Below are 22,251 nucleotides of genomic sequence, written 5' to 3'. Positions count from 1 at the left end.
TGGTGTGCACAACTATACTCTTCCCCTCCACTTCTCTACCTCCTTCCTCAACCACTTTCTCCTACCACACCTTAGTAGGCTACTTATAATGTATGCACCCCTATTGCATTGAGAGATGCAGTAATTCCTATTGTGTCTCTACCCTTTCTTATTATCATTCCTCTTCCTGTCATTGGAGTGTATGGCCGTCTATAGAACCGCCTGATAAAAAATGTGAAAATTGGTACAATGATCGGCCACAATCTAACGCCACCAGGTCATAGTTGGTCCCGCCCAAATCACATGGAGAAGATGAAAACTTTACAGAGCAGTTGTTGAGAAGTTGTGGTGACATCTTGAACCTCCTCAGTGTCCAAAGGAAGTCCATCCTGTGGTTGGCTTTCACCAGCTTTACCGTGTTCTTTGGTCACTTTAGTTTAGTTTTGCTGATGACCATTATTACTTTTATTTTTGTTGTTATTATTTTGTTGTTATTATTATTATGTTTTGTTGACCATGTTGTTCCCTTCATTACCGGATGTCCAGTGCGTCTAGACGCATGCTATGCCACTTGTCACCTTACGGGTGCGCTTAACTTTTCCAGGTAGCCTACCTGTAGGTCATGTGATATATGACATCTCAGACCATTGTTCTCATTGCCTGAAGAAGATCCCACTGCGGATTGAAACGTTGCCTTTTATGAAGTAAATAAAGTGTATTTTTGGAGCCTACCCAGTGTGCGGACCAATCCATTCCATTATATCTATACTTTTGTCCGGCACCTGGACTATTTCTGTGGATGTGCGCACCCCAACCAAACGCCTTTGGTCACTTTAGGTCATGACAGATGTGGACACTAAGGAACTAATAAACTTGAGATGTGCGGATGTTCATGAGGGTGCTGCAGGAGTACTCCAAGTCAAACATGGCCTTAGCAGCAGATATAGCATCCATGATTAGCCTCCTGAGTTTGTGTATGAGCCCAGGCCAGTAACAGTGGTTATAGGTCAATAGGCCTACACCATGTTTTCAGTGACTGCATTACATAGTTTGGTCCAACAGATTGGAAATGTGTTGTGTGCTATCCTATCCTATAGCCTAAAATGAGTCTCAATCAAGGTTTAGAATTATTCATGTAGGCCTATTAATGTAGGCTACATAGCCCTAGATGCAATTCAGTTGAGCAGATATGTACATCAAATAGGTAAAAAGAATTGTACACGTGTAAAGACATGTGGAATAACTTACATTACTTTACTTGTTAGGCTATTTGGCTACATGTCAGTTCTGGTTGGCGGAACGAATGTGCTGTGTGTCGGAAGTCGGAACTATGTGTTCATCTGAGTTGTTTCCTTACTGCAATCTGTAGCGTTACACACAATTCAGCGTGTGGTTGTTGCAGCATGGCTTGATCTGTTGGACTACGCAGTGTAAACAGATGGTTAGATCATTGCTTTGCTAAATTTAAGTATTTTAGTAGTCCCATCTAGAAGGCATTATAAGTTTTAATGCAGTTGTATGTTACGTTGTTGCGTACCACTGTTTTCTGACATGTGATATTTAGTTAGCGCGATATCGCTAGTTGTCCAAGCTAACTTTGTAGTTACAACTAGCCTACGTGTAACATCATAGTTGGTGTTTGTCAAGATACTTAATGTATTGTATTGTATAAAACAGATAGTGCCTTGGCAGTGGAAGGTAACATATCCAAATCAAATAGATATTTTTTTGGTCTGGACTGTCATTAGCTGGACGTTACGATTGACGTTACATTATAGACACTATCCACAAGAATGGCTGAGTCCACGTCTAAAAAGTCAGAGTCGTCTGTGAAGTCAGCACCATCTCAGCCACCTAATAAGAAGAAAACGAGTAAAGAAAAAAGAAAGAAGTTCATGAAAAGCCAGAAGAAAAAAATGGAGGGGACGGAGAAGTTGAACTGGGGTCCTCCTCAAGACTCTCAACAGTTCTCCTCCAACTGGAAGGCTCTGCTTGAGGTGATTGGATTGGGGTTTTTTTTTCTAACCGTAACCGTGTCAATTTGTATACCCTCTTGGTGTACCTCTTAACAGTTGTTGTGGGCGAGAAGTGTGTGTGTGTGTGTGTGTGTGTGTGTGTGTGTGTGTGTGTGTGTGTGTGTGTGTGTGTGTGTGTGTGTGTGTGTGTGTGTGTGTGTGTGTGTGTGTGTGTGTGTGTGTGTGTGTGTGTGTGTGTGTGTGTGTGTGTGTCTGTGTCTGTGTCTGTGTCTGTGTCTGTGTCTGTGTCTGTGTCTGTGTGTTGTCGAAATAACGTCCTGCCCTGCAATAGTCTGAGAAGTGATGTTAAGCTAATTTTGTAATGACACAGGCCTATATCTAATCACATTGCATTAATTCTTCAATTAGGCTACTTGGATGTGGTCAGCTGTGTAACTCAGACTCTTATTTCCCATTCCCTTGTAGATAATGAAGTCAAACCCTGATGTTAAATCTAAGCAGACGGGGCCAGAGAAAACAAACTCAAAGGTTAAAAAAGAGAACTTTCAGAAAAAGGCAGGAAAAGCCATTGCAAAGCCAGGGCTAATCCCTGAGCCCAAGACCCCACAAAACCACGGGAAAACTGATGCCCTTGAAAATGAGAAAGATGAAGGACCCTCAAAAACAGAACACAAAGCCAAGAAAAGGAAAATGAATGGCATTCTGCCTGAGAACAGCAAACCAATATCTAAAAAGAAGAAGATTGAAGAGCCAGCTCAGAAGAAACCTACCGAGTAAGTTCATTCCACACACACAAAACCTGTATAGAATGGCTGACTGTACCATGCTGCATAGCCATACTGCTACAGTAAACAAAATAAGTATTCTTCATGCATGTACCTTTAACACGCATTTAACTCATACCCAATGTTCGGTGGGTTTTAGGGCAGATCTCTGGTTTGACGACGTGGACCCCGATGACATTGAGACTGCAGTAGGACAGGAGGCAGCGGACATCGTCAGGAGGAGGAAGGGCATAAAGATGACTGACGCTCAGAGCACAGAGAACGCTCTGGTGAAGGAACACTGTTTTGAGGGGTGAGTAAAGCTTGAGGTCTCCAGTCTGACCTTTCAGGCACATAACATCCTTGCAAGCATGTGGACATGAGAACAGACTTACAGAACTCATTAATGCACCTCAAAAATGGCACTTTTTAAAACTTTTTGATACGCCCCTGTTCTGTTCCCTCTACTGCTTGTCAAAGACTTACAGTGTTTCCCACACATAGACAAATATGTGGCGGTGCGCCACAGATTCAGCACCGGCCGCCACATATAGTGTTTCGTTATTCTTTTATTTATTTATTTATTTATTCTTATTTTGAAACGCTATTGAAAAACATGCAGCATTCGTAAAGCTGAATTTCCTTTCCCTGCGCTCCCTCTCTGTCACTCGCGCGTCTGTCTCTCATAAACATACACACACACACACGCACAGCCCCAAGCCTCCGTGCAAACCGCGGCTGTCTGTCTCCATGAAAACCAACAAGATCATCCCTGGAAGCGTGGTCAGTGGTCGCACTGATGCACTTGACGCTGCTCGGGTAGAAGCATAAAGTTCTCCCGCAACTTGTGTAGTCTATGCGTGCAACTTAATTACCAAACAATAGAAGTAAACTCATTCTCCTTGGCCCGCTCTCGTGCGCGCTCAATGGACAGCCGCCCTCCACATGCACATTTAATCCAAATAAAACATTCACAATCGTGGACGCATTGACGCACAGAAGACGACTAGCTAAATTACTGTTATATTCGGTTAGCATCATTAGTATATTCTGCAGACATTTGATTAAAACTCTTGCATTCAAGTTGACTGACCAACAATGTTTTTCAACTCCAAGACTTAAAAGGGCCTGTCCCAAAGAGAAAAAGTATTAGTTTACCTTGAAACTTAAACACATGTGGGGAAACTGAACAGTCCAGCCAGTAGAGTATGATAAGCTTAGCCTGCTATGTTTACAATATTTTGAGGCTTCAACCAGACAGCTGAATTTAAGAAGTGGAGTTGTAATATGAATAGTAGGCTATAATCTGCATAAAGTTTGCTGTTCTGAATATCAGAAATGTCAGTATAGGCCTATATAATGTAAATAATTACATAATGTGTGTGTGTGTGTTTCAAATAAAGACAAGCTTCACATGTTGGTAAAAAAAATAATTGACATTATATGGATAATAAGGCGATGCAATGAAAAATATGGGTGGAAATGTAGTTCACTGTAGTATTGAGGAAGTCAACCATGCACAAAAACATTATGTAAAAATAATGTGTGTTCTGTGTTATCAAAACCTGAAATGTGTTGTTTGCTCTAGCTAACTTCAGGCTGAGTAGACTTCAAAGCACTAGCTAAATCCTAATGCTTGCCAAACTTAACCAAACATGACCAAATATGTAATCTAGTGGATGTAATCAACCCCCATAAGACTTTGAAACATTTACTCTTGGGGTGCTGGTTAAGTGTCCTACAGCTAGGTGGCCTCTCATGAGGCGAAGTTACCACATGTCACTGATACGCTTAAATGACAAGAAAAGGCTACACTTGATGATGATGAGCCTCAATTGTAACTGTGAGAAATGGGGAACATTAAAGCTTCTCAGTAGAGGTTTTGGGTAACTAGTCATCCTTGTGGTTAAGGTCAGACAGATGAGGTTGGCAGATGCCTAACTGCTCTCTCCTTGTCTTCTGTCCCTCTCTGCTATGGTAACCTCTAAGAGTGACACGGGCCGTCGCTATGGACTGTGAGATGGTTGGGGTGGGTCCCGATGGCGAGGAGAGCATCCTGGCACGCTGTTCTCTTGTTAACCAGTTTGGCAAGTGCATCTATGACAAGTTTGTGCGTCCCACTGAGAAGGTGACTGACTACAGGACAGCTGTCAGCGGCATCCGTCCAGAGGACATCAGTGAAGGTCAGTGCACAAATGTAGTAGCTGATTCTCTATTTGCTTTCTTTGTCTATTTTTTATGCTAAATGTGGTGGTTTCTACTCCACCAAGCAGTCAAAGTGCTTTACAGTGTCATACCTCACACTCACCCATTCACACACATACACACACACACATGCACATACATACTGTGGAGGCTGCCATGCAAGGCCTCAACGTCGTGCACATTTGGTGCGGTTTTGTGGTTCAATGTCTTGCTCAAGCAAGGACACTTCAACAGTGTCAGGAGGGGCCAAGATCGAATCAGCATCCTTCTGGTTGTCAACCATTTCCTCTATCTGAGCCACTGCTGAACCTGAAATGAGCACTGTTTGTTCTGTGTGTGTTATGGTCAATGCCATCTATATCATCCTAATTGCAGTTTTCCCTCTCCTCTCTAATCTTTGATGGTAGTCATGTAGGACTTTAAAGTAATCAGTCATCATGCAAATCATAGATGTTCCACAAAATGCTTGAGTGTCATTAATTCTGAATTGAGTTATTGGTGTGTATGTCATTTAGGGGAGAACTTCAAACAGGTCCAGAAGGAGGTTGCCGACATTTTAGAGGGAAGACTTCTGGTGGGACATGCCATACACAACGACCTGAGGGTATGATAGTCAAGACGATGAAGATGTTTCTACATCAACACCAGTAACACTGTGATGAACAGTGTGTAATAAGGACTGGCTGCATTTGTAATGATTAGCTCAATTTGCTTCCCTTTTGTTTTGTAGGTACTGCTGTTAGACCATCCCAAGAAAAAGATCCGCGACACTCAGAAGTACAAGCCGTTCAGGAAACTAGTCAGGGTGAGGAGCTAAGCTACACTTTTTCACACATACTGTATGTAGTGTTGTCACATTCTCCGGCCACGTGCTTATTAAACATGGTCTCTTGCACACACAAACATCACACTCAATGCCAAAATGATTCTTTTATTTGTGATATATCAGGACATATACATGACATACCATCAAGTTCTTTAAAACTCACACAAAATCTCCTCCCTCCCCTTCCAGAGTGGTCGTCCAGCTCTGAAGGTCCTGTCACGTGAGATCCTCAACGTCAGAGTTCAGCAGGGGGAACACTCATCTGTAAGTAGCACCCCTCTCCTACAGACAGCAGCATTTTCCTCATAGTCCTCCTAACCTATTTACTCTGTTAACGTGTTTCATTTGTAGAGCAGCTCTAGCAGTTTGTCTGAAAGCACTATAACTAGTTACAGTTACTGAATAACTGAAATGTCCGTTCCTGCATTACTCACAGTCTCTCTAATAAATGGACTTAGATCATCACTGCATGCTGCTATGGAAACCTATTTCAGATAAAGGTTAGCCTAAAATAAGTTATTGTTTCATTGTAGAGATTTTTGCAGGGAGAGCACGCACTCAGTCACCCTGCACCACTCTCCCTAAAAACACATTGGCTTTAGCACACTTCTCCCCTCCGCAAATCAAAACACTAATGGCTTTTACAAGGACTGTTCATGCAGACTACAGCTGGTGAGGTGTAGCCTACACGATTAAATGTGTGCATTCAAATTAACTTCAGAGTTAGTAGCCTACTTATCACAACGCTGAAAATTGCAAACACTATGTAATTTATTCAAATGGCATTCTAACAAACTACCTGCAGCCTAATTTGTGGAGGATGAGGAGAAAGCACCTGTTTCATAAAGTTACCAGTAGTGTAGAAATAACTTTGAGTAATAATCGGTAGGCCTACTGGAAAAACAATTGTTGTTGGCTATATTCAAACTATCTGGCGGATGTCTTAACAGGTACATTAGGTACAAGACAGAGCTTTGTCAATTGTATGGCCCATGTTCTGGTTCATTAATTAAGTTTCCCTATCATAACATCCGAACTCTTCACTGCAGCAAATGAACTGCATGACAGTAGGCTATTAATATTTTTCTGTACAACAAATTAATGCATTCGTTCAACTTTATGCAGCACAACTTGCCTACAAAATGCACACATTTTGTTTGCACAGGATAGAGAGATTGAGAATGAACGCACGCACGTACGCAGCGATTACAGAATTTAAATGTAAATCTGTATCTGTAGCTGGTTACCAGCAATGTTAAGATAATTCTAGACATCAAGGCTGTTGAATAAAAATGCTTTACGGAGTAATTTCAGATGGAAAAACAAGATATACTTGTCAAAACCTCATTAGCACTGGAGTATCATGAGGTTGCACAACATTTGTTTTGCATTATGCTTGACGTGTGTGTGTGTGTGTGTGTGTGTGTGTGTGTGTGCGCCTACAGGTCCAGGATGCCCAGGCTACTATGCGTCTCTACACCATGGTGAAAAAGGACTGGGAGAAGGCCGTCAAAGAGGGCAAACTCCATGGCATCGCAGAGAAGGCAGACAAGATTCTTCGCAAGCCCAGAACCCCAAAGAAAAAGAAGACGGCTGCCCAGCCCAACACTGTAATTGCCCTCTAGTCAATGCGGACATGACCGTGATGAGGCTCCTTGGACGTCCTGATGGATGCACCATACTTGTGGAACTCGATAGCTCTCTCTGTGAGCAGGGCTTTAACAGGACATGAAATGGGGAGACTGGGTTGAATGTGGGGGCCCAGGGTCTCCCTAGGAGCCCCCACAGGACAGTGTTTTCATTTGTGTGGTCACAATATAGTATTTTACCACAATGTTTTATTTCACCAAAATGTATTTGTGAACATGTTGGTTCAGTGATTCTACAGTTCTATACAGTTGTGTTCAAGGGAGAAACAGTGCCTTAAAGGGTTGCATTGGAATCTTGCATCATGAATTAAAGAGATCCAATAGAAATGACTGCAGTTTTGTCTGTTTGTTGTTGTGGTTGTGGAGAGGTGTTTGATATTGGTCTTCAACTAATCTGAAGAACATGATCATTTGAGATGTACAGAAGAATTCATGAATATTTAGTTGACAATCTAGATGGTGCAGTTTAGCGAATATACAAAATAATAATAATAATAATAATAATAAAAACATGTTATGTTTTTATACCAAGTGTCACTTTTTGCACATCAGTTCAGCTGTCTGTGTGTAGAGTAGACTAATAGAATTAAGACTGACAGAATATAGGTCTTAAAAAGGCAGAATGGTTTTATTTTTTTCTTCATTCAGGGGGAAACAAAGACAAACAGAAGTGAGACTTTTTTTTACAATCAAGCATTTCACATCAATTTAGAAACAAACTGAACACAAAACCACTCCATTTCTGAGTTAACAGCTACACCTACAAGCGCATGCGCACACACATACACACCTTGCAGCAAATATAGAGGTGGCGGACAGTAGAGTGCAAGATGGTTGAGGTTAGCCCGGAGAGTGTGTCAGTCAAGTATTGAAAGCAGAGATAGAAAATTCTTAGGCCTTTTCTTCTGTTCTTAGGTATTGTTGCTCTGTCTGACCTAAGCTACTGATTTAAGTATCTGCCCCAATCTAGCTCTTGCATCTGACGATGCCTGAAGACCAGGATGAAAAGTACAGTGACCTACTAACTATTTGAGGAGCTAGAAAGTACTTTTCGGAGTATTCACAATGACCTATTATAAATTGAGTAAGTAGTTTTCATTTACCCTCTAACTTTACTTCTGTTGCATGATTACGGCTGGAATTGACCATGCCTCTCCATACATATCCATAGTTTCCAGTTTGCTTAAGCAAACTATTGCCTCAAGGTCCTCCCTCATCTCAGTGTAAGACATTCCCTTTTTCAAGCTTAGTAAGGTACAAGATAACCACTGTACTGCCAATGAAGCCAATTAAATAGATACAAAGACATCAGATTAAAAACCTGAATATTCAAATTCCCAGTGACGATTCTGTGCAGAACATTGAGACAGGTTGTCTTGAGTTGCCATTAAAAATGTAGTGCAGATTTGTGTGGTTCTGGAAACGGAAATGGAAAGTTTTATAGGACTGGTGTTGAGTTCAAGAGTTGATGAATCAGTGAAGCCGACAACAAAGCTCAAAACTGTTTGGTGCATCAGACCATAACATTCACAGTATATTTTGGTACACACATGCATCAAGGTAAATGCTGGGCTAATTAAGTATTCCTTAATGTGACTCCGTTCTCCTCGAAAAAAGAAAAGAATACCCCATTGCCATGATTTAAGTTAAAGTCTACTGGTATTTAACAGATGCTTTTATCCAAAGCGGCACGGATCCACAACGGTGGGATCGGGAACCAAAGTCAGGTCGACCAGTTGCCAGTGTCATTAATACTCCACTCTACTACGCCCACTATGTATAAATCCGAAAGGGAAAAAACAAATAACCTGAAGAGGTAAAGCCTTCACTGTAGTGCCACTGTAGTGAACTGTAATGCAGAAACCCTGTTGTGTGTGTGTGTGTGTGTACGGTAGACAGGTAAGTGGTTCCTGAAAGCTGAATCTCTGCACTGCTGGTATCTACGGTGCTGGTTGTCTGGGGGTAGGTTAGAGACCAAGAACCAAGACGCAGAGCAAGAGAACACGGGCAAAGGACGGAATCTTGTTTGCCCATGCTCTCTCACGTGACTTAAAAGCACTGCATGCAAGACAACTGGCTCATATTTTCCACGAATAAACGACAACATGAAGTACCTCAAGTTCATAAGAGAAATCATGAGATTAAGTAGTCCCCTGCTACTCTGCTCTTTCACTCAATTCACTGTTAAAGCCCTTCTTAACTGCAGCTGAGGACCTCTGCTTCGACAAAAGGAAGGCTGTATGGGTAATCGCCCATTTCTTTCCCACACAAACGCACAAAATCCCTGAAAGAGGTGCGAGAACTGCAAAAAAAAATCCTAAAAGAGAGAGAAAAAAAAAGGTAATATTTTCCACCCGTCAAGCTACAAGCTATAACCATGTCACAAACACACAAAACATTCCAGTTCATAAAGTTCACCGATTCATTGAGTTTCACAGAATCCATGGAATTTTTAACACAAAGAAGGCAGGATCTGATGGCCGGATCACTGACAGTCTTATCCAGGTGTTTGCTCTTCCCCTTGGTAACATATTGGTTACCATAAATATTGACATTTGGAGATGTCAACTCCTTTCAGTTTCAACACTGTACGGAGAGAGGGAAGGTAAGAACCATTTAGAGAATAAGACAGAGGGAAGAAAAGGCATTAAAACACATTCGCTTACATTCCACCTATTTCCTCTCTCCTCTCAGTCTCAGCTGGCTTCAGCTCTATACGATCACTATTTTGAATCAATGCTTGAATATGACCTTTGTCTTTCAGGGCCGCCTAAGGTTGACCTAGCGACATGCCAGGACGTAAGCCATGGACAGCCACTAACTTGTCACAAGACCATACGTGCCATGCCACTTAATCAGAAAACACATTTTCACTTTAAACGGTAAAATCGACAGAATAAATAAATCCTAAAAATATTCAACACAGAGAAAGATAAATGGAGAGTAACAATATAAAGCTCCTGCCATCTTTGGGTGTGCCGAATAGAGAACAGTGGGAGAACAGAAAAAGCTCCCGATGGCTAAAGTTCCCAGTATCTGCAGTGGCTAAGCTTGCTGTCGCCGTGGATGCAAAAGAATGCATCCCGACCAAGCAACACTGATTAGCTGAATAAGCATTGATTAAGCTCTGACTAACTAGATATTTAGGAGCACTGATTTAACTTCAAAGGTGCAGTCTTCGACCTTGATGAAAGGTTTGTGGCTAGCGCACCTCTCCCTTCTGTGCTACCGAAGAAACACTGGCGTACGAGCACCTCATTGACAGAGCTAGGACTCTTTTCTGTGCACACACTGGAAGGACCGCTGGAGAACTGTGCTGAATCTGATGAATTTTCAATGTGATGAATCATAATCAAGGACTGCACCTTTGTTAGATTACTGACCACTGACTGTTACGTTTCTACAGGGATCTAATGTCTAATTTGTGTTAGAGCTATTCTAGCGGGGAAAGGCTGAGGTTAGGTAGGAGTGTTTTGCGATTCCACACATCTCGCGAAACAAACCGACAAAGGCCTGACAATGGCATCCAACATCAAATACACTGGCCAACAACGGATGCCAGGCATCCCTTAAGGATCATCATGACATAAAACAAACATTTTTTAAAATAAGAGAGCTTAAATCTAGTTCAGAAAACAAAGAAAAACAAAATAAAGTCACAGTTCTAGTAAGACTTGGCTCTAGAGCTACAAACATCAACACAAATCAAACCATCACCCAGACTCTAGGGCAAGACAAAAAAAGGTGCAGCAGTCTTGAGTCAATAAATAAAACCACGATCACAAAAGATAAACGGAAGGGGGAGGAGAGGAGAGGGGGAAGAAGGGATGAGAAGAGTGGGAAAGAACAGAGGGAGCTGGAATGATGGGTCAGGAGGCTGAGAGGTGGTCACTGTGTTCCATCTTCCGCCAACCCCGTCTGCTTCTCCTCATCCCCCTGCTTCTGGTGCTGCAGACGAGCGTAGCTCACTGCGTCTCCCCTGAGACAGAAAACAAAGGGGGGGGGGGGATTGCATAAGAATAACCAGCATCTATGAATGTTGTGCTGTAGACGACAAAATTGGTAAAATGGGGAGTGAGAGAAAGACAGACAGAGAGAGACAGAGAGAGAGAGGGGGGACAGACAGAGAGAAAGAACTACACTTACTTCTTGCCGAGTGATGCGAGGCCGTAGAGGACCCCTGTGGCAAAGGCGATGGCATTGCCACACACAGTGGTGAAGGAGATCTTCAGCACCACAGGGAATAAGGCCATCCTGACAACACAGTATCTCACGTCAAAGCTTATTCAGACAGTCTGCTTGAGTGATCGCATTATGTTGTTATGGTTATGTTGTAAGTAGGGCTGTTCGATAATCTCGATTACGATTAAAAATCGATTAATTGCACAGCCCTAGTTGTAAGGTATATTTATTGTGTGTGGAATAGGTGAGGGCAGTGTGCTGGCATCGCTCACCCGCAGTAGAAGAGCGCTTTCTGCCAGGGCTTGAGCTTATCGGCGCGTGCCGCCACGGCATTGGCAAACTCTATGAACTGACAGCAGAAGGGCACCTCACACAGGAACAGCACACATGCATTCAACCTGTGACAACATGGGGAAGGAGAGTCATTATCACAATCAACACGACATCGGGACAACATGACATCAGGAGGGGAGGGTTAAGCACGCAATCTAAACGGCACAAACAAACTTGCGCAACTTCCAAACACAGGAAGAGTCAGTGACACTCACATTCGCATACACACACACAGACACACACACACAAACATTTGCAGACGTGACTCGCACAAGAGTGCCTCTACTTACACCATCCAGACTCCGGCTGCAATATTGAGGGGATTCACCGTCACACAGTTCCACACACCTGCTATTGCACAGGCTAGACAGAGAAAAACTTAATCGTTAACATACATGCACTTGGAAGCTTACTACTGCAAAAGCACCAAACAAACTAAGCTTAAGTTCTGAAATGGAAAAATGCAAGTTGCCAACTACTTCACTTCAACTACATGAAATCAAAAATTCCTACTGCAAATCAAAAATCTAAGAAACACATACTGTAGCCACAGGCAGACTAAAATCCTTCATGTTGTCTCTAACACAAGTGCATTAAGAGAAACTGCAACCTTGTTATTGTCATCATGACCTGATCTTGAATCAGATATTCCACTCGTTATATTTGTCATCTGTGGCCAGGAGGAGCGAAAAGAATGTGAAACTGTAAACAGACGTCTGTTTACTCAGGGTAGGCAGGGCATTTTGTGCTTTGATTAAATACAAGTTAAACCAAGTGAATGCAAATATGAGCGCAGTAGCAAGTCCATGGGTCCTACACACATGCATGCTGCTGAGTTCCGGCACAGCAGGACTCTAGTTTGTCTTCAAGCTTGCGTGCCAAGTTCTGAAACGCCTCCTGAATAATACACAACATATTGAGCATGCAAAGACTGCTGACACACACACAATCCCTCCACTCCTTCAGTAACATCGGTGGCAACATGTATGTGTGCATGTATGTGTGTGTGTGTGTGTGTGTGTGTGTGTGTGTGTGTGTGTGTGTGTGTGTGTTTGTGTGTGGAGGGGGTTAGGGTGTAATAACTGTAAGGAGAGTGATGAGACAGAGGGTACACTTTGCAGCGTTAGTGTGTGGGAGCAGCACAATAGAGGCATGTGAGCTTGGGGCTCTTTGGTCCTTCTGTGCCCAGTGGCAGTGGCAAATGCATTCACAACAAACAGTGACCGGAGGGGAGGGAGGGATATATATATGTGTGTGTGTGTGTGTGTGTGTGTATAGAGAGAAAGAGAGAGAGAGAGAGAGAGAATGGTATAGTCTAGAATATAAAGCAGTTTAAGGGACACTAACTTACTAACGTTTGCCCTATCCGTCTTAGCCACCTATACGGTCGCTCCTCTCCTGATTCTGCCAAGTCACTGATCCATACTCTCACCAGGAACAACCAAACGTCACTGACTCCCAAAACACTCTAGCAAATTTAAAAGTGTATATGTGCATGCCAGTTTACACGCCACTCTGCGTAGTATTCATGATCTGACGACTAATACATCAAATAACGCTACACTGCAGATATGTACTGTATGTGTGCAGGTGCTTGTGTCATCATTCTACACTCCTTCACACCAGAAGCAATAACTTATGACTGAGCCTACAACTACACACCCCCAGGAAGGTGAAAGAGTTTAGTCTAGTTGTGTTCTGATCCTGAGATAACGAGAGGTTAATGCCAGCTCTGTGCACCTGTTCACCTGAAACAGAGCCAGCGACTGTCTAGGACTTTTGAACAACACACAAACTGTTCAAAGCACCTCCTTAAATATTATAGCTTCTCGATTTGATTTTAGCCGACAGCTGTGTTGCTCAGTATGAATGAAGTATTAGCCAGATGGTCCAGTCAAATCATGCCAGGATTATTTTTGGATATCTTACTTTGACCACAGTATGGCATCAATGCAGCTAAATTATAGCAGGGAAGTTCCAAATGGCTAAAACAGTGATATATATTACAATGGCATGTATTTCATCAAGCAATGGCAGTGCTATTTGCGTGGAAACGTATGGCTCGGCTCCAAACAAAGAGTTTGCCATGATGACAGAGCAGTACGATGGACGCACAGTGACACAGGCGTGGCAAAAGGTCTTCAACTGTCAAAGATCACTTCATAGCATTTGACATTAGCCTGATAAACACTGCAAACTGGAAACAAAGCATTATGCTGATATGCTGTACTAACATACTGTACAAATCTATCCAGCATAGCTGATAGTGCTTAAGTGACAATACTTACATATTCCTCCTAAGACTCCAGCGATTTTGCAGAGCCATCTGTACCACCATGACATGCCGTCATCATCCGTGACGATTTTGGCTGGAGTGGCAGCTTCTTCGGAGTTCATTTCGTTCCTTTGAATAATTTAGGCTCGAGCCGTCTCGTTTAACTTACAGCTTGCTTAGTATCGACCGCTGTCGACACCACTTTATGGTATATGATGGCTGATAAGTCTACTAAAGGCCGACAACGACAAAATAACAAACCTGCCTATTTTCTTTGTGTACCCGTACCAGACGATTTACATTTGTTCAAGTTGACTTAGCAGTACCATTAAAGAGACTGTCCCCTTAGCTAGCTAAAAAGAGTGAATACAGCCAAATGTGACAAATTAGTTATGCATAATGACAGCCATGATTAGGGTTTTTCAATGCAGTTTCACATATAAACAATTTCAGTCTGTCAATTAGTATTAACTTAGTTACGTGTAGATTTGATCTGAACTGATGTCTTTATCTAGCAAGCAGGCTAGCAGTCTATCTGCTATGATAGTCTGTGACAGCTAACGTTAGCTAAAATAAATTCTTGGTCTTGTGTTCTACCATCAGAGAAAGTCCACTTGATTATGTGCTGTCGCCTTCCCTGTACGATGTAAAACAGTCGAAGGGCAGTAAATTCTAGCCCACAAAAGAAGCGTCCGCTAACCTATTCGAAGTAGCGTTGGGTGGGCTCAGTGTTGATCTGGCCAAAATCCTTTATTTACGCCAGTGTTCAAGTGCTTGCTTGCTGGTGATTCCCAGGGCTTGTCCGCGTTGCTTTTGGGGGTGGAGCTCAACGAAATACGTCAATGTGTGCTTGTGTAGTCTTAATCTTAAGATTTTTTTCCATTTTACCCATCCTCGTAATTGATTGCGAATATTGTGGTATCAATGGGCAAATGATCAATGGAAACAACCACAAAACACTAAGCCATAAAAAAAGAAGATAATAAGTTTCATTGAATTGATGCCACAACAGTAGATGGCGCACTTGGGTGGAGCACCTAGGCTACATTATGAGATGGAATTTGTTTCGCAGAAGAACTGTTTGAGAGTCGACTCTCTGAACAACTCTGTTGGCTTTTTGTGCCTGTTGTTCACGGACAGCCATATTAGAGTGAGCTAGCAGCTGTTAATGCTAATTATGGCGAAGTAGGCCTTAGGAGATGTTAAGAAACTGAAACCACCGAATTGGCTTTCTCAAGACGATGTCACAGATCAGTAATAGTGTCTCTTTTCCGCAAAATGCGGAGAGTGATATTGAAAGTGATGTTACTCTTAACGTTAACCAAGACTCGGCAACTGTAGTAGAGGCCGAGACAGTAATAAACACTCACAACACTAGTTCGCAGGTTGAAGGTGAGTTCATCAAAAGTTAAGACTTTAACGTTGCTCCAACTACTGACAAACGCTACTTTCGATATGAGCAAGAACAACGCTATCCGATAAATATCCTCTGCGATGTTCGATATGGATGGTAACCAATCGTTTTCCCAAACCTGCTAGGTTGTTCGCTAACTTTGGCTAATCATCTTAGCTAGCTAGCTGACAGCCTAGTGCAAATCGCTATCCATATTGAACACCGGTTGGATACTACAGTATCAATAACTGCGTTTTAGAATAAGGCCTAATGATGTTGTCCTCGAAATAAGTAATGAATCAGTTGATTTCTTCTGACGCGTGAGTCTCGAATGCCAGCTGACGTTATATAGCTAGCTAGCTAGCCAGCTAGCCATTGAGCTAATACAGAACCCCGAGCTGCAATGCAGTAGAGAGCCTGTTAAAGAGAAATGAGAGGGCCCCAGGTTTATACCGTAAATACTGCTATTGAAAGCAAGCATGTGATAGTGAGACTGGACTGTTCAGTACATTTTAGGAATTCAGTTCGAACACGACTTATTCAAACCAGAAAATCTCATACAGTTTAAAATCAGGCAACCGTGCCCCTTCAGTAACAGCTAAGTAACAGGACAGAACATGTACATAATTATTTACAGACTATTCTGGCCTGTAACATACCCACAATTGCACTCCTGTAAGTATGATTTTAAAAAAGAACCAGACATAAGGCTTAACCACTGAAGCAAGGGCATCCATATCTCTGAGGACGAGTTATATCCCCAGTGTTGTGGTTGCTGTTAGTACTTGATCATATGTAGTAATGTCAAATGCATAAAGAATGCTGTCCGAATGCAGTAATTGGACATGTTTGTCCCTCAGTGAATTATGAATTCATTAAAAAAAAAGGGGCAAAGTACATCAGATATCACCATCTCAGTAGAAATTATGGGTTTGTTCATTTCAGTTTCTTAAACTTCTCTGTCCCCCTTCTTCTGGTGAGTATCCAACTTGAAAAGTGTGACATTTTAGATGCTGAAACACTCCACAGCAAGTGTAAAACTTAGAGAACACTTAGGCACTCATCCAATAAGAAAGTTAGTTAAAACGCCTTTATTTTATGGGCAAACTCCACAGCAAGGTTGGGAACACAGGGTGGTAGCAAATGAGTATGGTTAGCAGTCATGACAACAGAAGTGTATTTCTAGATTAAACAATTTGCCAGGTGGATTAACCTGTACTGGGCAGAGCATGACAGTTTTTGAACAATCATTGCACCTCCACCCCTATATTTGAATGTCACGAAGAAGTAGGCTTGCCTTTTATTAAAGGTAGGCCTATTAATTAATGTATTAACGGGAAAAAGTTCAAAGCCAGTTTGAATATGATTTCTAATGTAGCCAATTAAGTGTCCAGACTCAGTTTGTTAAAAGTTAAGCAAAATGTTCAAAGGTATTAGATTATACCTCCTGGTGACTGGTTATACATCTCTTGTAGAGTCACTGGTTCTCAATTCAAATGTTGAACATACTGAAAACCCTATCAAAAGTGTGAGTTTGCCGTATTGTATATTAATCAACCAATTATAATGGTAGCACAGGCTTTTAAAATGGCAGAGAACACTAAATAATAGAATTGAGTCCAGTAATTTCTCATGCTCTCAATCTCATGCTGTTGAACAAAAACATTTTGATGTAAAGTTAAAATGTAACTTTTCCAGTGAGCTTGTTGGCTTGCCTTTTGATCAAAAACATTTAAGTAATTATCTATCTGTCATGATAATAGACACAGACCTGCCCTTAATGTTGTGATTAAAATAAACTTTTCCCCCTCAGTGCAGCAGGGGTGAAACCAACGCACATCATTCTTTGTGCACCAGTTGATTACTCTCATACTACTGGTGTCGTAAGAATTGGAATTCTTGCAACACTAGTATTGGAATTGGAATGTTTTTTTTGCTGGAGTGCTCACACATGTTCTGTAGCTATCAGATTGAGACTTCTTGTCTAGATAGCAAGGTTTAGATTTCACATGTGGCAGGCTTTGAGCTCTAACATCACCTTGGAGCACAACAGGTCTGATGAGCCTGATGAGAAATTGCAGGCCCTGTTCCACCTTTTTTAGGTAGCCTATGAATTGTAATCTGTCTATATGAATTGTTTGAATGGCGTCTGTAAACTGAAAATGACCTGAAAGGCCTGAGACCTTTGAAAACGGTTAAACCCATTTTCATACCTCATGAAAAGTTCATGGTCATTGTTAATTTGCAGCTCTCTATCACCATGCCAGATTGGTATAAAACTCTTACACTGACACACAACATATTCTTTTCTTTTTCTTTTCTCTACGATTAAGTATTTTGTGTGTTGGCTGAAGCGCATAGAGCTCGGCTTCAAATGTAATTTGAGTAAGACGTGACAGGCCAGTAGGCCAATTGTTATCAAAATGTCACTATGGTGCAATCTCCTCTGCTGCCCTTTCCTGAGATAACAATAAACTAATCACAAGCGACTTTGGTGTCAGTCAAGCCAGACGGATCTAGTTATGCCCTGTATCCATAAGAACAAGTTCTTATCCTTATTATTATGAAGGTGTGACAACAGAGTCACCGGAGTTAAATGCAGGAATTTAATATGTATACTGAATATACTGTGATCTTGCAACATTAATTGTGTGGTTGTGTTCGTGTGTGTGTGTGTGTGTGTGTGTGTGTGTGTTAGGCAAAGATGCCTTGAAGGACTTGCTGACGGATGAGTATTGCCACATCTGTGAAGCTGTGCTGCTGTTCGAGTCTCAGAGGACCTCCCATTATGAGGTGGGTGTGTGTTTATGTGTGTGTGTGCCTCAGTGCATGTGGGAGTGCTTTTCACTCTGCAGACAGACTGGTGACATATTACTGTGGTCAGCTGGTATTGATGCTCCTTAATGCGTTGAGTGTTTCTGTGTTATAGGGAAAGAAACATGCACAGAAAGTCCGTCTGTACCTCCAGTCCAAGAAATCTCAGGACCCCGACAAGGAGACAACAGTCCTGCAGGTAATTGCAAGTAATGTGCTTGTGTGTTTGAAAAGGCTGTGTGTGTGTGTGTGTGTGTGTGTGTGTGTGTGTGTCTGTCTGTGAATGAATGAATGAATGAATAAATAAATGCACATGTGTGTATGTCTGTACTCTTGTGCGTGACTGTTGTGTATGCGTGTTTATGCGTGTGTGTATGAATGCCCATGTGTCTGTACACTTGAGCATGACTAATGTGTGTGTGTGTGTGTGTGTGTGTGTGTGTGTGTGTGTGTGTGTGTGAGACAGGCTGGAGCCTCGGTGGATAAACAGAAGTTCTGTGAGCTATGCAACATGGTGTTCAGCTCAGCAGTGGTGGCCAAGTCTCACTATGAGGGCAAGATCCATGCCAAGAACCTGCGGAGATTCCGGCCTTTCGATGCCAAGCAGAAAGGTATGACTGGCATATTCCGTCATCCCATTGGCTGATGAGATGCATACCCTCAGAATAATACACACAGTTAAGCTTCATACTACTAGAAAGCTACACCAGATACCTCACACTACATTACACTATATTACAAATCCAGTTCAATACTGTTATCCATCCCTTCTCTCTCAGGTGATGTCGCTGAGCCTGCCCCTCCTCAAGTCCCAGACAAGCCAGAGGATGAAGAGGACGACAGGGCCACGTTGGGTTCAAAGGTCAGCCCTGGCACGGCCATGGCCGCCGCCACCGTCGTCGCCAACCAGGAGGTGGACTTGAACGACCCGTCCAGGCACTGCCGCCTGTGCGCGGCCTCCTTCAACAACCCGCAGATGGCGCAGCAGCACTACAGCGGGCGCAAGCACCAGCGCAACCAGAGCCGCCAGCAGGTGCTGCAGCAGCTGGCCGAGGACGGAGACACAGGTGCCAGCCGCCCGCCCGCCCGCCCGCCTGCCCGCGCGGCCATCTCACCGCCACAAACACACAGGCCGCCCGTGTATAGCAGAGAACGGCCGAAGCCCATCACAGCTAGCCCCAGTGTTCTCTGTAGCCTTTAGTCCACCAGCACTGACTACTGACTCAAATCACTCACTGTTGAAGTGAAAGCAGAGTTGTAATTTGGAACAGTTCCTCAAATGATGTTTCTCGAAATTGATGTTAACCTAGAATCAGATCTTGAAAACCTTCACCTCAAAAATGTTTAGGAATTTTCAGATGATGTCATTTTAAACAGTACATCATCACAGTTAGTCATTTTGTTTTGACTTTCACACTGATAGTGTTCTTTTTCTCTTCTTCCTTTCTTTCCTTCAAACAGCGAGATCTCTCACCTGTCCCATATGCAGCCTAACCTTGAGCTCTGTGGAGATGTACCAGGCCCACATGCAAGGCAACAAGCACCAGATCAAGTGAGATATCTCATTCGTTCATCATTCTGTGTAAAAATGGTGTTGTCTTTTGCTGCGTCGCTTGACGAGTGTGTGTTTCTGGGCAGGGAGAAGAAGGTAGCGGACCTGTGCAAGTCTCAGAAGAAAGTTTACGACTCCTACCAGGATGAGCTGGCCGACTACATCGCTGTCCAGAAGGCCCGGGGCCTGCAGCCCAAAGCTGGGGTAGCAGACAAAGAGAGAGCGCAGGAACCGAACGCGGACGCAGAGAAGACCGTTCTTCCTCCTCCTCCTCCTCCTCTTCCTCCTCCTCCCCCTTCTCTTCATCCTCCCTCGCTTTTTTCTATTCGTTTTCCCGTGCCTCCGCCGCGCTTGGCCCAGCCTCCTTTCCAGTCGCCGGCCAATCGCTTTGCGACGTGGGGAAGGGGCGCCCTGCGGCCTCCGTTCTGGGAGCCGGGCTACAACGGGCCCCGCCCAAACATGCCGCCCCTGACCCGCCCCAAGGGTCCACCTGGGCGGCGACCGGCCCGAGGGAGGAGTCCCGATTGGTCGAGTTCGTCCTCTTCCTGGTCCGACTCCTCTGACACTAGTAGCAGCAGCAGCAGCAGTAGCAGCAGCAGTAGCAGCAGTGACTCCGACCACTCCAGAGAGAGAAGGAGGCGAAAACGGCGAAGGAAAGACAAGGAGAGGGAAAGGAGAGACCGGGAGAAAGAGAGGAGAGGAAGAAGGAGGGGGCCGAGAGACGGGGAAGAGGAGGAGAGAGGAGAGGGGGCAGAGCGGGCCGAGAGACCAGCTCGGAGAAGAGAGGGAAAGGACGGAGAGGGGGAGAGAGAGAAAGACCACGAGAGGAGGAGAAGCAGGAGGCGGAGGGAGAGAGAGAGGAGGCACAGGAAGGAGTTGTCGGACGAGGACAGGGAGGCGAAGAGGCGGAAGGGAGACAGGCAAAGGAAGAGACCGCACGAGGAAGAGGAGGGTGAGGAAGGAGCGAAAAGGAAAAGAGAACCCAAGGAGGGACTGCCAGGGGGCGAGCAAGACAAGGCGGCCGACGACACGAGCGGGAAAATGGACGAAGACGGACAGGACGAAACAAACGGACAAGGCGGCGTGGCGGCGGCCGACCCGACTGACCACAGGGAGAAACAGAAGACGCACAGACCCAAGAAGGAGAAGAAGAGGAAAGAGCGCACCGAGGAGGTGGACACTAGGACAGAGGAGGAGAAGCTGTGGGACGAGACTATACTGGGCATCTTCTGAAAGGTTAGGGTCAGGAGTCGCGGGCAGACACCGGACAGGTTGGACGCTCTGTCCCATATCACTACACAAGCGTCCAATCCGTCTGCACAGCTTGCTCTCTTCCTGGGAGTCCTTCTGTGTCACACAAACGATATCCAGTTAGTGGTCGAATGTGAATGTGTACCAATGAAATGAATGACGTGCATGGAGAATGGATGGATGGACAGATAGATGGACAGACAGACAGACAGACACTTGTTTATTCTTTTGCAGTATGTTTGCCCTATACAACCCGAGGCTCATTTAATTGTCTTAATATGTTAATTTATTGTCTTTTCCCTCGAGAGAAACTATTTTGTTTTTAGCCCTGTGGAATGTCGACCGTTGGCTATTCTAAGCAGTGCAAGATCATCCTGAGTTTTGTGTGACCTGAGATTGTAATCATGTTTACATTTTTTGTTTGCTTTTTAGACTAACATACACGCCAGATCCCAGTCTGGAATTTACACACATGCAGAGGGAATGTTCACACAGCCAGAATCACTTGGGCAACCAGCCTCGAAAGGAACCTGGTTTGTCTCGTCTTTATATTTGCAGTGCAATAGGCAGCTCTACCCCCAGGAGGTGCTGTTGAGCTGTTAATGTATTTGACAGCAGGCCAGGTTCCAATTCACCTATTCCGGGAAATACACAAAAGCTCTGTTACCTTGACACAAAACGATGATGAAATAACCTTGACAGAGAAATGGTCATTGTAATGACTGAATTGTATTTGATTCCTCATTTATGACACACAAATGAATCCAGGAAATTAATCAGCTCCTTCGTGGTTGCAATATTTTGGGATTTTTACATACACTGTTCAGTTATAATTTACCGACAGATGTTGATCAATGACAGATGTAAATCAATAAACCAGTCATGCTTATTGTTATACTTAATGTGCGTGTACGCCAGTACTTGTGTTTACTCATGCATGCAGATGTGTACGGTGCTGCTCTGGCAGGTGCATCGTTTGGTGTAAATGGGGACGCTGCGTTACCATGTCAACCACAGTGCATAAAGAAAGTCTGTGTTGTTAACACCACACA

General features: G+C 43.6%; 3 protein-coding genes across 3 annotated transcripts; 2 read left to right on the top strand and 1 right to left on the bottom strand.

Annotated features, from left to right (window-relative positions):
* Nucleotides 1–1,349: 1,349 nt before the first annotated feature.
* On the top strand, nt 1,350–7,876 carry rexo4 (REX4 homolog, 3'-5' exonuclease). Its single transcript, XM_062554895.1, has 8 exons — nt 1,350–1,976; nt 2,421–2,728; nt 2,880–3,032; nt 4,709–4,902; nt 5,440–5,528; nt 5,655–5,729; nt 5,940–6,014; nt 7,196–7,876. The coding sequence occupies exons 1-8, from the start codon at nt 1,773–1,775 to the stop codon at nt 7,373–7,375; spliced, it is 1,278 nt and encodes a 425-aa protein (XP_062410879.1). The 5' UTR covers nt 1,350–1,772; the 3' UTR covers nt 7,376–7,876.
* Nucleotides 7,877–8,002: 126 nt separating this feature from the next.
* On the bottom strand, nt 8,003–14,978 carry cacfd1 (calcium channel flower domain containing 1). Its single transcript, XM_062555207.1, has 5 exons — nt 14,203–14,978; nt 12,205–12,277; nt 11,854–11,979; nt 11,546–11,653; nt 8,003–11,378 (listed from the first exon to the last, which is right to left on the bottom strand). The coding sequence occupies exons 1-5, from the start codon at nt 14,309–14,311 to the stop codon at nt 11,288–11,290; spliced, it is 507 nt and encodes a 168-aa protein (XP_062411191.1). The 5' UTR covers nt 14,312–14,978; the 3' UTR covers nt 8,003–11,287.
* A 320-nt stretch (nt 14,979–15,298) lies between these two features.
* zmat1 (zinc finger matrin-type 1) lies at nt 15,299–22,101 on the top strand. Its single transcript, XM_062555206.1, has 7 exons — nt 15,299–15,581; nt 18,281–18,375; nt 18,512–18,595; nt 18,863–19,007; nt 19,176–19,463; nt 19,858–19,948; nt 20,035–22,101. Exons 1-7 carry the CDS (start codon nt 15,431–15,433, stop codon nt 21,179–21,181), a joined length of 2,001 nt encoding a protein of 666 aa, XP_062411190.1. The 5' UTR covers nt 15,299–15,430; the 3' UTR covers nt 21,182–22,101.
* The last annotated feature ends 150 nt before the right edge of the window (nt 22,102–22,251 follow it).

Source organism: Sardina pilchardus, chromosome 14 (assembly GCF_963854185.1).
Source record: "Sardina pilchardus chromosome 14, fSarPil1.1, whole genome shotgun sequence".
In the NCBI taxonomy this organism is placed as follows: domain Eukaryota; kingdom Metazoa; phylum Chordata; class Actinopteri; order Clupeiformes; family Clupeidae; genus Sardina; species Sardina pilchardus.
Note: the sequence above shows the minus strand (reverse complement) of the source record. Positions and strands in the feature narration are given on the sequence as shown.

What these genes read in the sequence shown, in the direction of transcription:
- rexo4 (XM_062554895.1), top strand. Translation starts at nt 1,773, where the DNA reads ATGGCTGAGTCCACGTCTAAAAAGTCAGAGTCGTCTGTGAAGTCAGCA. An exon ending in GCTCAGAAGAAACCTACCGA is followed by an intron (nt 2,729 to 2,879) that starts GTAAGTTCATTC and finishes GGTGGGTTTTAG; the next exon opens with GGCAGATCTCTGGTTTGACG. An exon ending in AGCAGGGGGAACACTCATCT is followed by an intron (nt 6,015 to 7,195) that starts GTAAGTAGCACC and finishes GTGCGCCTACAG; the next exon opens with GTCCAGGATGCCCAGGCTAC.
- cacfd1 (XM_062555207.1), bottom strand. Translation starts at nt 14,311, where the DNA reads ATGAACTCCGAAGAAGCTGCCACTCCAGCCAAAATCGTCACGGATGAT. An exon ending in TGGAGTCTTAGGAGGAATAT is followed by an intron (nt 12,278 to 14,202) that starts GTAAGTATTGTC and finishes TTCTCTGTCTAG; the next exon opens with CCTGTGCAATAGCAGGTGTG. An exon ending in AAAGCGCTCTTCTACTGCGG is followed by an intron (nt 11,654 to 11,853) that starts GTGAGCGATGCC and finishes CTGTGTTGTCAG; the next exon opens with GATGGCCTTATTCCCTGTGG.
- zmat1 (XM_062555206.1), top strand. Translation starts at nt 15,431, where the DNA reads ATGTCACAGATCAGTAATAGTGTCTCTTTTCCGCAAAATGCGGAGAGT. An exon ending in AGAGGACCTCCCATTATGAG is followed by an intron (nt 18,376 to 18,511) that starts GTGGGTGTGTGT and finishes TCTGTGTTATAG; the next exon opens with GGAAAGAAACATGCACAGAA. An exon ending in AGGAGACAACAGTCCTGCAG is followed by an intron (nt 18,596 to 18,862) that starts GTAATTGCAAGT and finishes TGTGTGAGACAG; the next exon opens with GCTGGAGCCTCGGTGGATAA.